A 16,840-nucleotide genomic window follows, 5' to 3' on the forward strand; every position below is an offset into this window, starting at 1 on the left:
TACAGAACTTGTCTTGCCCCCTTTGCACAGGAAATGTTTTCATATATATATAGGCCTCTGGCCCAGAATATGTACATAATTTGTCAATAAATAATGATGGCTTCTTTCAAAAGCATAATACAAATTATAAATCTACATACAAATTTAGATAATACATTAATATTTCACATGAGTAAACATAATTTATTAATAGACAGGCATGTATAATAAAATTGTTTTCCGAATATAAAATATAATGAACAATTAACGGTTTGTGATTTATGATGTGTTAATTACTTCTCTTGTAGGTAATGATGATGAGCAGACAACACCAATGGTTGTATCCAGTTTAAAAGGTCACACTGTGACCTACGTTGCCTGTGGTTCGCTGCTTGATTCACATACACTCATTGTAACAGACAAAGGTTTGTTCAGAGATAGGTATTTTATAGCGCTGCAGTTGAACCCAACAAAATGCCCTTTAATAGGCGTGTTTTCTCAAAAGTCATAGTGTTAAAACATATGTTTCCTCTTGTCATTTCACAAGAAAGTATCCCCTTAATAGAAGTGTTCTACTGTATTGTACCTGTGATTACTATGGCAATGTTTGTGGATTTATCAAATCCAGAAAGTGTCCAAATCCAAAACCATCCATTGTGAGCATGAATTATGATGAGTCACTCTCCAGTATGCAGACATTTGTAATAGACTTAAAAATAAGTCTTCAATAAATAAAGTGATTTATGTGTACATTGCATGCAGGCCACATTATGTGATGCACATAGTTGTTGAGCATAAATGTGTATAACAAACGATATTTGATAATCCATTTTTTTGTTTTTTTTATTTGTATTATTTTTTCAGGAACGGTGTACTCGTGTGGTGATGGCGACTTTGGCAAGTTAGGTCATGGTAACAACGAAAGTTTAAAAGTTCCCAAAATTATTGATAAACTCATAGGTCACGAGGTCACTAAAGTCTTCTGCGGTCATCACTATTCAGCTGCTATTACAAAACCTGGCTATGTATTTACATGGTAAGTTTTTGTATGATTTAAGCGTAATTTTCCTGTTGTGTATGTGCTATTAATTATCAATCCCTTCAAGGCCCAGCAAAGTGTCCCTTTAAAGGGTCTTTCACACCTGTTCCGGCACGGTTCCGGTCCCGCACCGAAAAATCTAATCGAACGCCAATGTTTTGTTTTCACACGGCTACGCGCATATCGATTGGCGCATTGATGTTCGATTCGCCTGACCGGAACCGTGCCGGAACAGGTGTGAAAGACCCTTAATAGAGATAACCTCCTGCTGTAGTGGTAAAAAATAAATCGCCACTCCTTCTTTTCTCTGGCAAAAGTCCCCTTATTAATAGTGGTGTTCCAAAGAAGGGGTTCTACTGTATTACATATTACATTCTTTTAAGACGCAATTCAAGGACATAAGCGAAAAGCATGTGAGTTGACCAATCACAAGTGGCAGTTTTGGTTTTTGTTTGTTTATTTTTATACTGGTGATCCATCACATCGTGATTGGTCGAATTACCATGCAACCTAGTGGGACCAAGCTTGTGTGTGAAATCAAATAATAATAATAGTTTCTTTGTTGTCAATTTTTTTTATAGGGGAAAGGGAGATGGATACAGACTAGGTCACGGCAATGAAGAACATCAACGCTATCCTAAGATGGTCGAAGGTCTCTATGGCAAGAAGGCTATAGACATGAGCATTGGTCTAACACACACCCTTGTACTATTGGACACTGGTCAAATATACTGCTGGGGAAGGAATGACCAAGGCCAGTTGGGTGAATGCACCGAGCAATACCAAACAGAACCAGTTCTGCTGTCAGCACTGGAGGGAAAATCTATCACTGGAATCGCTTCTGGAAATGCACAGGTGAATATTTTTAATTAAAAAAAGGTTCTTTTATTGTGAATTCTGAAAAAAAGCACATTTTGTATACCATAGTTTCTTAGGTATAGTCACAACCCCAAAGTAGTATTAGTAGTGAGTAAAGTCCCAGTGTATGATTTGGACATTAGGTCTAGGCATAGATTAGAGAGGAATTCTCACCAAACATTTAACCAAAGTAGCCTAGGCTATAAACTACAGTTAGGGTTGTTCCCTTCCCCTATACATTTCCTAGCTACAGGCTTGATTTAAATTATATTTTTAAATAATAAGCAAATCAAACATTTGCAACAATTTATTTGTAAATAGATAGTTAGATAACTAAACATTTTTTTTTTCAGAGTTACGCATGGACCTTAAGTGGTAACTGGTCTATTCCATTACGAGTACCTTTTGTAACCCATGTGACAAAGAACACATTTGAGCAGCTGGATTTGTTACTACAGCGTGTGTGTGAAGGCCTAGAGGGGCACAGTGATTGGCCTCCACCCCAAGAGAAAGAGTGCATGGCAGTTGCTGGCCTAAATCTTCTCCGGTTACAGGTAAGCCTAACATTTTCCAGTTATTATTCAATAACTTGTCAAACAAATGCAGGGAAAACAGCATAGTGTACTCTCTCACTCATTTTGTGTGAGTTGCAGCAGCAAATGATTTTACAAGGCTAGTTGTAAGCATGGTTTGGCATTTACTGATAACTAATACTAAATTAATTTTGTCACAGCTTCATTCAGCCATATCACAGCAGGAGGATGCAGACAAGCTTGGCCTAGGCCTAGGAGGACCTCTACTATCAAGTCTCAAACAACGGGTTGTTGACTTGGCTAGTAATGCTGGTGTAATTGTTACTGTTCAGAGTGCCGCACAGGCCACCTTACAAAGTGGATGGTCTATGCTTTTACCTACTGCAGAGGAAAGAGCTCGGGCTTTATCAGCGCTGTTACCAAGTGGAGGTATATTATTTCTGAGTAATTTTTGTGGCACTGAATCTCTTCATTTTGCCATTTAGGTTATGAAAGCTGCCCTAGGCCATGTAGTTCTGATGCTACAACAAGTCTTCTCAGATAAGGATTTAAAATTGGAATTCTAGTGAACATGTAAAAGAACCCAGTGCATCTCATTGTATGTGGATACTCCAGTGTTCTGGTTCATTTAAGCTACTGTTGTAATCACTGCGTTTTGTATGTCCTAATGGGATGAAAGGGGAGTGAACATTTCTGAAAGTTGTATGTTATTAATGTGTGTTTATTGTTTTAATGTTTAGGTGGAGAAACTGTTACAATGACACCAGGCCGTCGCTTCATGATGGATCTCCTAGTGAGCAGTTTGATGGCTGATGGCGGGCTAGAATCTGCATTGTATGCTGCAATTCGTACAGAGATGAAAGACCTTGAAAGTATGAAGGAGAAAGAGATTGCAGAAGAAGCCAAAGAAGGTGACACATCAGAAGGAAGGAAGATGAGAACCAGAGGAGTAGAAGAAGGAGTTCGTGAAGAAATGTGTACAAGCATTCCTTTACTGCAGCTTGTACAACAGTTACTTCGGTAATTTTGAAATGATTAACTTCACTTCACTATATTTTCCCCCAACGTGTTAAGACAGAAACTAGAGAGGGTATAGCCATGCTTATAAAAAAAGTATAAATTCACATCATATCATGTAGCCAAGAATTACAAATAGAATATTAATCACTGTCCTATTAGGTAGGTGGTAATCCCCTTGAACAGGTGCTATTTTGTGTCACCCCCCCTACTTGTCTCCAATGATGAACTGGGTTCTTTAAAGTGCACATGGACAAACTGTGTACACTTTACCTACAGTTTATTGTCCTTATCTAAGAAGTTTGAGTCGACCTCAAAACCCATGCCGATATTATTGGCTATTTAGGTACGGTAAACGGCGGCCTTGCCTTTACCGCTCGGCCATTTGACTATTTATATGTCTTGAAATACAACGTTTCTTAAAAATCTATATTTCAGAAATGCATCTTCAATAACTTTATCAAAGCTACGAGAGTTGAGTTCAGATTTGAGCAAGAGTGATGCTCCAAATGTCATTAAGAATGAGAAGTCCGCCTCACTCGAATTACTACTTAAATTCCAAAGACTTCTGGTTAGTTTTCTCTTCCCAAATGAACAAGAACAGAGGGCAAGTCGACATATAGTTGGTGAGTCAGCTTCTTAGGAACAAACTATTTTGTTGGTCCTGTGTACATACAGTGCATGTTATACTATTCAGAATGGGATCATTATGGGTGCACTGTTGGCTGCTGTGGGTCCGCATAGAGCCGAATCCAAATTCTCTCAGTTTCCAGTTAACCTGTAGGATGTTAATAAATACATTTAATCTTTGCAATAGGATACCTACAAGATAGTGATTGTGTTCGCTTTTTGGGAATTCAGTCTCTGGCTGGTTATGTTTGTTGTTTTTTTCTTGGTCCTTGTTCATGTATTGTTTTCATGTTCATATATCGTTTTGAGGGAAAATAAATGTAATGAAATATTTGTTTATGTTTTTCAGATCCAGAATTGCTAGGTGCAGGCTCACTGCTTCGCAAGTACATTGCTTTGCTGTGTTCACATATTAACGACATTATGCCAGTTGCTTCCAGCCTAGCGGGCCAAAGCTGTAAACATTTCGCAATAGTTGCTGGCATTGTAGAATCTGATTTATCTGGTAAGTAGGAAAGATAAAAGTGACCCTCTGAGTTACTGAGATAAATATCTTACAGCACTTATTTCAAAGATAATTTATATTTTACGTTGAAAATCTGTCATTCCAAGATATCAGTAACTTGTGTGGTTACTTTAAGCTTCCTTGCGTGTGTTCCAATTTCAGTGTATTCACTATCAATAACTATTTTAATAATTGTGGAATGTAAACACTGTGCTTGATAGAATGTTTGTCCAGAATGAAATGTCATGTTCATATGAGTACAGAAGCTCTGTTTGCCTGTTTCTCTCCCAGTCTGATGTGTATTAGCCTCTAACAATACATAAAATTAAGAATAGTCAGCCTAACATACAGAATGTGTCTTCTATCACAGATTTGCCTCATTAATAGACTTTACTAGCAGCTAATTAGCAATATGGTTATTTTTATGTTTATTTTGTGTTTGTAGGAGTGCTGTTGCCTGAGCTAGTAAGCTGTGTACTACTATTAGAGATACACACATCTTTAGTGATGCATTACTCTGAAGCAGTACCCCTACTGGGAAACATGCTGGATACACTGGACAAGTTCAATCTTTTAGCCCCTGGTGTCAACAAAGAAGATAAGAATGACTTGGATTGGCCTGGAGTACCAGGTTAATATACAAATTCAATATTTATTGTTCAGTTAATTGCACAAACATTAACTGGCCAATTCTTTGACTAAACAATTACAGTCAACTCTTCCAATGACACTTGTTGTGTGTCCTAATGTCCTGCTAGAATTTCTGTCATATTAAAAAAGAATTTGGGATCTTTGGAACCTCAAGAAAAGTCTTGTTTTTTTTTAGTTTGTGGTTTTCAGAGAGTTTGGTTTTTGGAGAGTTTACTGTATGTAAATAAGGAGGTTACGATTTGGGACAACCTAAACCCTACATATACATTTATTGATCTTCGCATAAAATCAAGTGAGAAAGCACATCTCAGTGTCCCTGCATGCACATGATGAATGAACATGATGTAACTAGTTCCTGTTAAGTCTATATTTATAACTAAAAAAATTATTCTTTTTTGTTTAGTGAATTCAGCAGGAACTTCAAACAATACCCCATACAACATGGAAGAAGTACAGTTGATCAGAAAAGCTGACTTGGAGAACCACAACAAAGATGGTGGTTTGTGGGTTGTAATACATGGCAAAGTCTATGATCTCAAAGACTTCCAAACAGATGCACCATGTGGAAGTGAATGTTTACTACAGTTGGCAGGTATGCTTCTGTATTTGGTAACATTTACCATTTTTTATGAAACAAAAAAAGATGACACTAACCAGGACTCATGTCAGTCATGTTACACAAATCTGGACCATCTCCACTTATTGTGGCAGTGTATAAGGGCTATTGGACTTCTTACCAATACTTGATTATATACATATGCATTATTTTTGTAGCTCAAGATGCAACTGAAGCTTTTGTGGCTGCCAATCATTCAGCAGAAGCTCAGAACCAGCTGCAGAGATTCCTTGTTGGAGTTTATCTTCAAGTAAGTTACACCCTTTGTGCCAAATAAGACAATGTCTAGCCCAAATGGTTTTGCATGATCATCATGATCTGTTGGTTATGTCGCAACTGCAAAGCACTCAACTTTCCAATCTAATTTTTTTGTTATTTGCATGTATGCAAAATAAGGTCAGGTGTCATGAGCATTGACCCCTGCAAGCCTGGTTTTCTAATGCTTTATTGCATGTATGTTTCTTTATTCTTTATTTCAGACTAATCAAAATAGAGAATTAAATAAAAGTATAGAGATAGATAAAGAAAACAATGCCTACATTAGGCCTTGCACAGCCAACATCCCAACACAAAATGAAAATCACTAAAATATTTAATTTATTTTTAACTAGTTTGTGGCTGAACAATAATTGAAATAAACCATTTGTTTTTCAGCCTGAGCAAGATGTGGTAGCCAGCAAGGATATTAGTTCTATATCATCACCACTGATAGACACAGAACGTACTCTAGCTATTCTACTAGGACTTCATTGCAACCACCAGATGCACAGCTTTCCTCTGACACCTAATGAACTTGAATGTCAGAAATGGCTTAATGCAGAGCTCTTTAGTGGTGGCATCCAGTTGATTCCTCCACCACCCAGCTCAATGCCAGACGATGATGATTCCTCCCAAGCTTCTGGCAGACAGTCTGGTGATAGCACGTTGGAATCGAACGATAAAAGCTTTGCTCGTTCAGCATCTTTAGCAGACACTGCAAGACCGTTTATCCAAGCACTTGCAGACTCCAGATTGAATGACCCTTATGTGAGGTCTTTCTTAGCGTGCTGTGATCGTTACTGTAAAAGCCACCATTTAGTCCCTCCTATCACATTTCCTGTTGATCACCCTGTGGAAGAGGTGGGCCGACTATTGATGGCATGTATCCTAAAGCATCATGACCTTGGACATGCATCGTTAGCCATTATTGACCCACATCAGACTGAGGGCTCTCTTTCCAGACCGCTTCCAAAATCAATTTCAGAAATATGTAAAGTTGTGTACAATGCTAAGAAATCACTAATAAAGGTATTGGTTAATTATTGTATTTTTTAATAATGTACTAATAATATGTTAATTGTTGCTATTTGCTATTGAAAACCATTTTGTTCCATCGTATCTTCACCCATATTAAACAATCATGTCAGCTTCTTTACTATCTTCTTAAGACATTCTGTAGTAGACTTACTATTCACATTAGTAATGATACTGCTTCTTTACTTTAAATGAAAAAACTACCTGTACCATAGTATTGAAGTAATGCTCACTTTAAAACAACTACAATATTAATTTCTTTTACCATCAACTTATCACATTATGATAAAAAAAAGGCTTAAGTAAAGTAATTTGACAATCACAGATTCATCAAGACAGTGGACAATCATATGAAGATGTGTGTTCTCCTGTGATTGGCCGCTGCAAGTTCCTGTTCACTGAACTGCGACCAGCAGTTGGCAATGAGGTTTCAGCTCTCACCAGATTAAAAATCTTGATCACTGCTCCAAGGTGGAAGAGGATTGTAACAAGAATGATACGAGAAAAAAGATCCACAACTTCGGCAACATCAACAGATGGTAATACATGTAAATATAAAAAAAACGTTGTCTCTGTGACTCCTGTCACATTAAACTCCATGAATAACACCAGAGAGTCTGGAGTACCATTCACATCAATCCTGCACAAAAAAAATAGCTTAAATGATAAATACAATTAAATAAATAATTGTTCGGCCAAGAATGACCTTCTTTAGAGTTTGTACTTTTCACATTGTCTCTGATGTGTCTTCGGTGCGTTTCCAAAGTGTTAAGAGATTCAGGTGTTCAACCCGGTTCTTTTAATTCCCATTGAAGTGCCTGTGTTGATGCCAGTGAGTGCTAACAAAGAGTTTTGCTAGATGATGTTTCTTTTAATGAATTTGACCACATTTTGAAGAGATTTTAAAGAATGATATGATTTGCTTTAGGTTCTAAAAAGAAAGATGCAGAAGAAGATAAGCAGAAGGAAGAAGATCCAGTTGATTCTGCAGCTGAACTTGAAGGAGAGTTTAAAGTGTTTGCCAAGAAGGCCCAATCACAACCATTATTAACCAATGATCAGGATTCCTGGAAGTCAATCGCTAGTACCATCACCAGTGCTAGAAAGTTTCGCTGGTTACGGCAACGAATGACAGGCGCCAGCACGCAGCCTGCCCTCATTAACAAGATCGTTGAATTTGCACTCAATGATGATAACATTGAAATAGAAAAATTTAGAAAAGCTTTGCAAAATCAGGTATGGTACAATAACCTCTATCTTTTGGTAATTTATCAGATCAAATTGTTTTGACTTAAACTTATTGTTATTGACTTGGCATTTAAACACTTGTAAGGTAAGGTTTGCAGTATGTTGGTTATCCAAAAAAGGAAAATTAAACATGTCTCAATATTTCGGTTATGCTACAACTGTCTTTTGGTGTAATGGATAAAGTAAAGACTGCATTTACCTAGCATTGTACCAAAAACCTTACTTACACTTGTTAAAACATTTCTTTCATAACAAGTCTTTTTATTTTCATTATCAAAGGATTGCCAAGGTCAAATCTAATTACTATCCAAATAGTGAAATCTCTTTCACAAGACAATACATTTTCAATGAAAATTAACATAAACAATAGGAAGTTTTCACATTACAAGTATTCCATGTTGATTTACATCTTTTTCTTTATACATTAGATGGAAAGAGCTGACCACAGATTGAAAGGTGCTGAAGCCATGCTGAGGCTACTAGACAAAGAATACCTTGTACCTTCTGTCCGTTATGCTATGTTATGTGGCTGGCAAGGACTTGTGGCCATGGATAAAATTAGGTAAGCTATCTAATGGATACGTTGAGACTCCTACTGAGGCTTTCAGACATCGGTGTGTGTGTGTGTATGAATTTGATGTGAATTACTATACAAGTACAGAAACCAAGAAAGCAAAGCCTGATTACAATTAACGACAAGTGCTAAAAATGAACCAGAACACCGTGGTAAACCCTTACTAACCTGGTTCTTTTTACCAGTGAGAAGTGTACACAGTTTTTTCAGAACTATGTCTTATATAACTGAACAGTACTGTTGTGCCATCCACTTTTTTACACATTATTTTCTACCTTCAGATCCAAAGCACTAAATTTCCCCTAATGAAACTGTGTAGTGAATAGTAAATAGTGTTGAGTTGATATTTCAGCATCTTTGATCATTTGTTAATTATAATATAGAGTATAAAGGTGCTTGCTTCCATCTTATGTAAATCTAAATTTTACACTGTTGAATTTTTTTATTTTTTTCAGCTGCACTTCACCGATGTCAAATCCATTGACCAACGTACATTTAATCCCTCCTTATGACCGAGTCATCTTAGAATCAACTTTCTCAAAGCTGAATGCTTGGAGTATAGACACTCTACGCAAGCATGTCCTAGAAGCTGAAGCTCAGTTGGAAGCGGCCTCAGAAACGACCTCTAATGACTCTAAGTCTCTAGGGTCACTGCCACAAGTCAGATTCTTGCTGACATCTCTTGGACTCCTTACTGGCGATCACCTTCCAAATGGTGTCAGTCTCTTGTTGAATTCAGGTGTACTTGCTCTTACACAAACTATACTCCGGCTAATTGGTTAGTTCAAAACAAAATCAGTTTGCTCTCAATACTCCAGCTGCCCATAACTACTATAACTGTGCCATGTCAGATAGATAATAATAACATTGCATTCTAAAATGATAATAAATAATGATTTTAAAATAAAGTGTTATGACAAAAATATTACATGGTAATGTTTAGCATAAATTAAGAAAACCAATTTCAGACAGACAGACAGGCAGATAAGCAATAACAATTTGTAGCAATATGGCTTGCATGTAAAACTTTATAGCTCTGTCTACACTACTGTCACAAACAAGTTTGACAAAAAAGTGGGATGTGCCCAAATAGGGTAGTGATATGACATCATCATGAACATATATGGGCACATCACATTTTTTTGTCACATAAAGTTTAATAGTGTAGATAGTGCTTAACTGATGATTTGTTAACAGGTCCTGAAGAAAAAGATGAAGAAGAGGGAGTAGCAGGTGTAGCAACAGTTTATGAAGAAACCAGAACATGTGCTCAACCAGCTCCTATACCAACAAGTGGTCCAGAACTAGCATCTCTCATGAAGATTGGTACACGGGTCATCAGAGGTCAAGATTGGAAATGGGGAGATCAGGTATTACTTTTTGTATTTTTTCCAGCTCATGCAATATTATACAAATAATGAATGTTTATAAGTTAGATACGAAAATATTTCATGAGTTGTAACATTGACTGCTCTATTTTTAGCAAGGCTTAGCGAATCAAATGAAATATTCTCTCCATTCATTATTTGTTTTATGACACACTTACTTTTACTCAATTTATCCATCGTAAATCATTGAGGAAAGCTAGGCCCGGGAAGCTAGGCCTTTCAAAAAGGCAGTGCTCCAACGTTAGACGCATAATTCTAGACAACATGCACAACAAGTTGATTTTCCGAATTTAATCATTCAACAACGTTGCATGGTAAAAATCATTAAAACATTTAAACATGCATTAGAGTATGTTAATTATCACAATTAGATATTAAACAGATTATGCGTTAACCATTCAAATTGCAAGAATGCACTCAGGCGTGTCATAAAGTAAAATGTGATTAAATAGAAAAAAGTATCTAGTTAATATTTGCTTTTAGGATCCTTTATACATACCATTTTTAGCAAAAAAATTTGAAGCACATGGTTTTTCTGTATACCAGGTCTCAGAATTATAAATGCTTCTACTAACATATTCATCTTCTGCCATCATTGTTTTACTTTTAAAGGATGGCCCACCACCCAGCCAGGGTAGAGTAATTGGAGAGTTAGGTGAAGATGGATGGATTCGTGTCCAGTGGGACACAGGTAGTACCAATTCCTATAGGATGGGAAAAGAAGGAAAGTATGACCTTAAGTTAGCTGAGCCACCGCTTATACTTGAAAACATGGAAGAAGATAAGGAAGTGGACATAGATCCAGGTAATTTACTGTTTCTGTAAGACTAGCCATCTGTTTTCAAAGAAATAAAAACACTTGTTTTGTGTCCAAGCATGAATTCCGTGATAATTGAGCCATTTTTTAAATACGCAACTTATGCTTACTTATAATTATAGGCACTAATAAAAATATAAAAAATAAGAAAATTTAATTGGAGGTCAAGCAGTGACATTGACATTTGCAGATAATAAATTATAATGTTCGGTTTCTTAAAGGTGCAAAGCAAAAAGATGAGAGCAATCACCCATCGTCCTTACTACGTAGATCTTGCATTTGTCTTCTCCGTTCCCTTGCTGTGTCGTGCGGACTGCATGGTGAAGCAATGCAGAAGAACGCCATCAACACTATGAGTGGATTGATGCGTAGGATTGTGCAGACTGGTACTAAGTTAAACAAAAGTGAGTGATGGTTATTTTATGTCAACTTTAAATGTAATAAATTAAGGTAGGAGTGGAGAGATGGTGTAGCCAGAGCCATATATTGAAAGAGTTACGACATTCTGTTCGCAAATTTTAGAAAATCATGTGGTACATTACTGGCCATCTTTGTGTCCAACTATTCCGATTATTATTAGCTAATGATTTGTCATGCAGTTGCTCTTTGGTTGTTTTTTTCTAGGGGTTGGTTTTTGACAAGTTCTTTTACTTCTTTTTCTGATACCTGAAACAGTTCTTATTTAATGTTACCATTTTAAGTTATTGTAATTAATATATGCTGTTTTTATTTCATGAACTGTTTTCTAAATAAATGTTGCTGTTAAAAAGTGTATACTGTTCACAAGGCTTTAACCATTGAATTTAATATTAAAACAGTTGAAGGTTTTTGTTAATAACAAAATTATTGAATTACTGTAAACATGATTTGAAACAACAAAATGTAAAAACAATGCATTAACTATAGAGAATTGCTATACAAACTAAACACACATGTGTAGAGCGTACATGAAGCGCGCACTATTTTGAACACAAAAATGACTTGTAAAATAATAAACAATTATTTAGCTTTTACTCAATATCAAGAGATTACCAAAACAGAAACCCCATCCTAAAAAAAAAAAATTTATCTGCATATGGTGGATAACAATTGTGATCATAGCCTTGTTTTATTTGTTGATTCTTAAATTTGATAATTTTACAATCACAGGTACTGGAAGCAGTAGCGAATTGATTGTAGGACATCAGTACAGTGAATGGTCAACGTTAGGCTTTGTCTGTGGCATTTCCACAAATCAAAGACTCTGTCACTCTTTGAGTACTACCCAGTGGGTGTCTCTATTGCTTAACATTATTGGAAGTGATGAAATTAGCGGTGAAACACTTCCACCACAGGTTAGTACATCTATTCATCCTGAAGACTAAGTTTACTATAGTAACCTCACACTGGAGAAAAAGCTAACTCTAGAGACAGAGTTCACCCTGGAGACTAAGCTCACCATTGGAAATAAGTAACTAAGCTCACACTGGAGACAAAGCTCACCTTGGAATCTAAGCACACCCTGGAATCTCTTCTTCATCTTCTTCAATTTTAAGGAGCAAACTTCATAGTTGAAGGCTACTGCTCCACTAAGGGTCCCATTGTGACATCGGCAGCCAACTACGGCGCCAATTCGTCTGTCCACGACAGTGTGTGTGTATGAATGAACTAGTACACCGGGGTAACCCCCTACTCGTCTCGAAAGATGTACTAGGTTCTTTAAAGTGCACATGAGCCAGATGTACACTGGACCTACGGTTTATAGTCCTTATCCGAGAAGACTTGTTCTACCACCAGAACCATGGAGCGAGTGAGCCTCGAACCCTTGCCAATGTTATGGCTATGGATTTCGGTTCCACTGTCTTAACCGCTCGGCCACACTCACTCATCTCATCTAAGCACACCCTAGAGACAGAGTTCACCCTGTAGACTAATCTTAACATAGAAAATAAGTTAACCACGAGTACTAAGCTCACACTGGAGACAAAGCTCACCCTGGAGTCTAATCACACCCTAGAGACAGAGGTCCTCCTCTCCATGAGGACTAAGTTCACCCTTGGGATTATAACTTCACCGTAATTTTTTTACCAATTTTTTTTTGGTATAGGCAAGCCCAATGCATTTTGGTCCATGGTCCTAATTTATATATATTTGATACCATTCTATAATACTATACATGTTCATTATATCTTTGTCAATAGATTATGTCATTACGTTTGTTACGATGGGTACTTCCATCATGGAAGGATTGTGAGGAGCCTGAGAGAGTACAGGAGCTGGTTGAGTTACTCTTCTCATTACTAGGCAATGTTCTCTTATCTTGTTGCTCTGATCCATCTTCTGTACATGGAGGTTAGTAGTAGCTCACTCACTCACCTGATCGTTTCAGCATATATTTGTGAATTATACTAATACAATTGTTATTTTAATTTCATTTATTTAGATTTAAGAAAAGGAAAGAAAGTTCGTAACAAGACATCTTTGACGGCCTCTTTCACAAGTACCATCGCTGAAGAGATCATTGTGTTGTTACGTAGTCTGCATAATCTGGACACTTGGAACCCTCTCATTAACTCATATATTTATCACCAACTTCAGCTTGTTAGAGATTTGGTTATTGACACATCCCTGGTAAATAATAACATAATAATAATAATGTAATGTCAAGAAATGAACATTTTACTTGGCACACTAAGAAAAGTTTATGTTTTAAGGCCACTGGCCTATATACAGATTAAAGTCTCCCTTTGAGGAGAGTTGAACTTTAACTTGATAATTAGTTTCTATCAATGGTAAAAGAATACAATAACAACAATTTATAATATATGATAATGAAACAATACAACAACAATTAATAGAGGATAGAGGAGATTTCTTTCAAGATAATATTTTATCTAATAATTCTTTAGTTATCTCTTTTTGTCACTCGTATGTTTCAGCTTTTGTACTCATCTAGACTTTTCCTACTAAGAACCTAATCACTTCAGTAATCCATACATGTTGTTCCTTTTTCTGATTAGATGGAAGAGGATGAGGCGCAGACTAAAATCAAACAGGGCCGTGTGATGGCCGTACTCTGTGTGATTGGAGGAATGGATAAACGACCTCGTCTTGGTGGTATGGTACGACATGCAGAACATGGTCAAGGGACAGTTGCCGGAATCTCAGCCAATGGAAGACTGACCATCCAGTTCGATGGTCAGCATGTTTTGAAAGTTTGCAGACTGTCATCCATTACACCGGTCAGTGCATAAGTTTTTATCTATTCCAAAGACAATTAGCATTCAAATTATGCTGTTGAGTCATAAAGATAGCCTTCAGTGCCATTCTTACAACCATCATTTTTTATGTGTAAACTAGTCATGTCAATATATGGGCACATCACATTTTTTTGTAACATAAACTTTGATAGTGTAGACAGCTTAAGAATAACAAGATATAACTTACTCTAGATAATAACTAAAATCTAATGGTCTAAATAATCTCTCATTCACATAAAAAAATTTTTTTTTGCATTTTGATGTATTATAATATAAATTTAATAATCTTTAAATGACTATTTTTTATTGATTGTTTTTAGATTCCTGTAATGGTCTTCAATGTGAATAAATTGCCTCTAGTAGACGTTGCCCTTCAGACATGGGGATCTCTTATCAGTCTTGCTAGTCAAGGATTCAAGATTAACAGAACCATACAGAAAGCTCGCTCCACAAGTAACAGCTTGCCAATAGTACAAGGTAATAGATAACATGAGGTCATACAGATGTTGCCTGCTTAGAACTGTAATATAACATTTGAAATCCTTCGAGGGAAATTATAATATAATATTATGTGGTCCTCAACAAAATATGATTCTAAGGTAATGTTATATTAAGCCAATAGCAAAGACAAAATCTGTTATACATACCAAAAATAGCTTTAAATAAGTAGGCCAAGACTACTAGACTGACACGGTACAGTGAACCTGCTAGTAGTGCTCAAAAGCTCTGTCTACACTATCAAACTAGAGTGTGCTGTGATTGTGATATGACAATGTGTCCATATATAGGCACATTTTGTGTCACATAAAGTTTGATAGTGTAGAGCTTTTCTCCTACCAGCATGCTTTGAATATTCATAAAATACAATCTTTACAATTTCTTAATAGACAAAATTGTGTACACCAATGTTCCCTTTCTTCTTCTTCTTACATTTAGCAGCAAACTTCATTGTTAAAGGCTAAAAACTGCTTCACTGGCTCTAGCTTTTGCAATTTTTATGCATACAGTGTGTGGTATACATAGTTAAATAAACTTTTTCATCGATATTATGATAAGCCTGTTTCTTGGTGTTTCTAAACAACACTTTCAATTTGTTTACATTTTCAGATAAGGTCTTTATGAAACAATTGAGAACCCAACAAATTCGGCTGTTCCTGTTTCAAGCAGCCCGTAAGTTGTTCAGGCACCAGCAGAACTTAAGGCCATTGTTGTCTGTCGCAACATCTGGACTGTCAGCTTCTAGCCTTGGTAGCCAGTCGGAGTTACCATCATCTGCAAATACTCTACTTCAGCAGTTAATGACCACTGCCACTCAGCCATCACCAATTAAAGCACTGTTTGATAGGCAGGAACTTGAGGTAAGTTATCATTTTTTTACAGTTTCTTTGTAAACAGTGAGCTGCTTATGGATTTTTTAATTAAACATTATTTAGTGTCTAAAGCTCTGTCTACACTATAAAACTAGTTTGACAAAAAAAAGTGGAAAATGTGACCAAATATGGTAGTGACACATAAAGTTTGATAGTGTAGACAGAGATTAATACACATGTTTTAAGTGCTTTAAACAAAAACGGAGAAGAAAAAGTTCATAAACTATCTGAAATAACAAATATGAAGATGACCCAGAGCAACAATTAAAAGAGGCATCTATGCTAACCTACAAACCCAAGAGTATCAAAATAGTTATTGCTTAAGACTAATAATGCAATATTTCTTGTTTTTTAAGTCTGCTGCACTTGCTGTCTGCCAACACTTAGTAGCAGAAGCACGCTATCCTTCATCTCAAATGGCAACATCTCCAGAGAACAGATCACCTTCTACACCATCACCTGCTTCTACCGCTCCCACAGTGAAACCAGTTGGTGAGAAGGCCACTACCAACAAACCCAAGAAGTCCAAACCAGCTCCACCACCTCCATCGCTTCTGGTTGTACAGGTCATGGAAATGGGTTTCCCAAGAGCTAATGTAGAGTTTGCAGTTCAGTCACTTGGTAAGTATTAGATGTGTTATTTCTTCCTTTCCAATACCTCCAAACATTCTAATAAAAGTAATTTTAAAAAATTAAATTTTAGGTAAGTGGTTATAGCAGGGTTGCTGCAAAATGTCTTTTCACATCTGTCTTGTGTGCACTTTTGAGACTTGTCGTTCATGGTAAGCACTGCACTGCTGCTGCCATGTGAGGGCTTATCAAATGTGCCCTTTTTAAACTAGAGACTAGCAACCAACATTGTTTAAATAGGCCTAGACAATTTTTACTCAATCCTACCTAGTTTGCAGGCACTGAACAACCTTTATTCAGTATCCCCTCCCTCTTCTGTGGCCTCATAATTTTCTTTATAACACACCTTGCAAATTGATTGGTTACCTACGCAACACGTTTGGACAACATTTGGAATTAGCCCTACCTAATGGAAAAGTGATATCTAATGGTGATAATTAACACGCTCCAATG

General features: G+C 36.6%; 1 protein-coding gene across 1 annotated transcript in view; it reads left to right on the top strand.

Annotated features, from left to right (window-relative positions):
* The window catches only part of LOC144843628 (E3 ubiquitin-protein ligase HERC2-like), a 55,044-nt gene that overhangs the window by 10,457 nt on the left and 27,747 nt on the right, over positions 1–16,840 (top strand). Inside the window, exons 12-37 of the mRNA XM_078700497.1 lie at positions 288–404; positions 844–1,015; positions 1,600–1,873; positions 2,230–2,430; positions 2,610–2,838; positions 3,150–3,429; positions 3,865–4,052; positions 4,406–4,561; positions 5,007–5,192; positions 5,616–5,804; positions 5,987–6,078; positions 6,483–7,115; positions 7,447–7,660; positions 8,050–8,357; positions 8,798–8,931; positions 9,399–9,721; positions 10,141–10,313; positions 10,944–11,136; positions 11,370–11,552; positions 12,298–12,482; positions 13,329–13,479; positions 13,571–13,758; positions 14,148–14,369; positions 14,708–14,864; positions 15,495–15,745; positions 16,114–16,378. Of these exons, the coding sequence (XP_078556623.1) occupies positions 288–404; positions 844–1,015; positions 1,600–1,873; positions 2,230–2,430; positions 2,610–2,838; positions 3,150–3,429; positions 3,865–4,052; positions 4,406–4,561; positions 5,007–5,192; positions 5,616–5,804; positions 5,987–6,078; positions 6,483–7,115; positions 7,447–7,660; positions 8,050–8,357; positions 8,798–8,931; positions 9,399–9,721; positions 10,141–10,313; positions 10,944–11,136; positions 11,370–11,552; positions 12,298–12,482; positions 13,329–13,479; positions 13,571–13,758; positions 14,148–14,369; positions 14,708–14,864; positions 15,495–15,745; positions 16,114–16,378 (5,664 nt within the window). The remainder of the gene's footprint in view (positions 1–287; positions 405–843; positions 1,016–1,599; positions 1,874–2,229; positions 2,431–2,609; positions 2,839–3,149; positions 3,430–3,864; positions 4,053–4,405; positions 4,562–5,006; positions 5,193–5,615; positions 5,805–5,986; positions 6,079–6,482; positions 7,116–7,446; positions 7,661–8,049; positions 8,358–8,797; positions 8,932–9,398; positions 9,722–10,140; positions 10,314–10,943; positions 11,137–11,369; positions 11,553–12,297; positions 12,483–13,328; positions 13,480–13,570; positions 13,759–14,147; positions 14,370–14,707; positions 14,865–15,494; positions 15,746–16,113; positions 16,379–16,840) is intronic.

This window comes from Antedon bifida, chromosome 5 (assembly GCF_963402885.1).
Source record: "Antedon bifida chromosome 5, ecAntBifi1.1, whole genome shotgun sequence".
Classification (NCBI taxonomy): Eukaryota; Metazoa; Echinodermata; class Crinoidea; order Comatulida; family Antedonidae; genus Antedon; species Antedon bifida.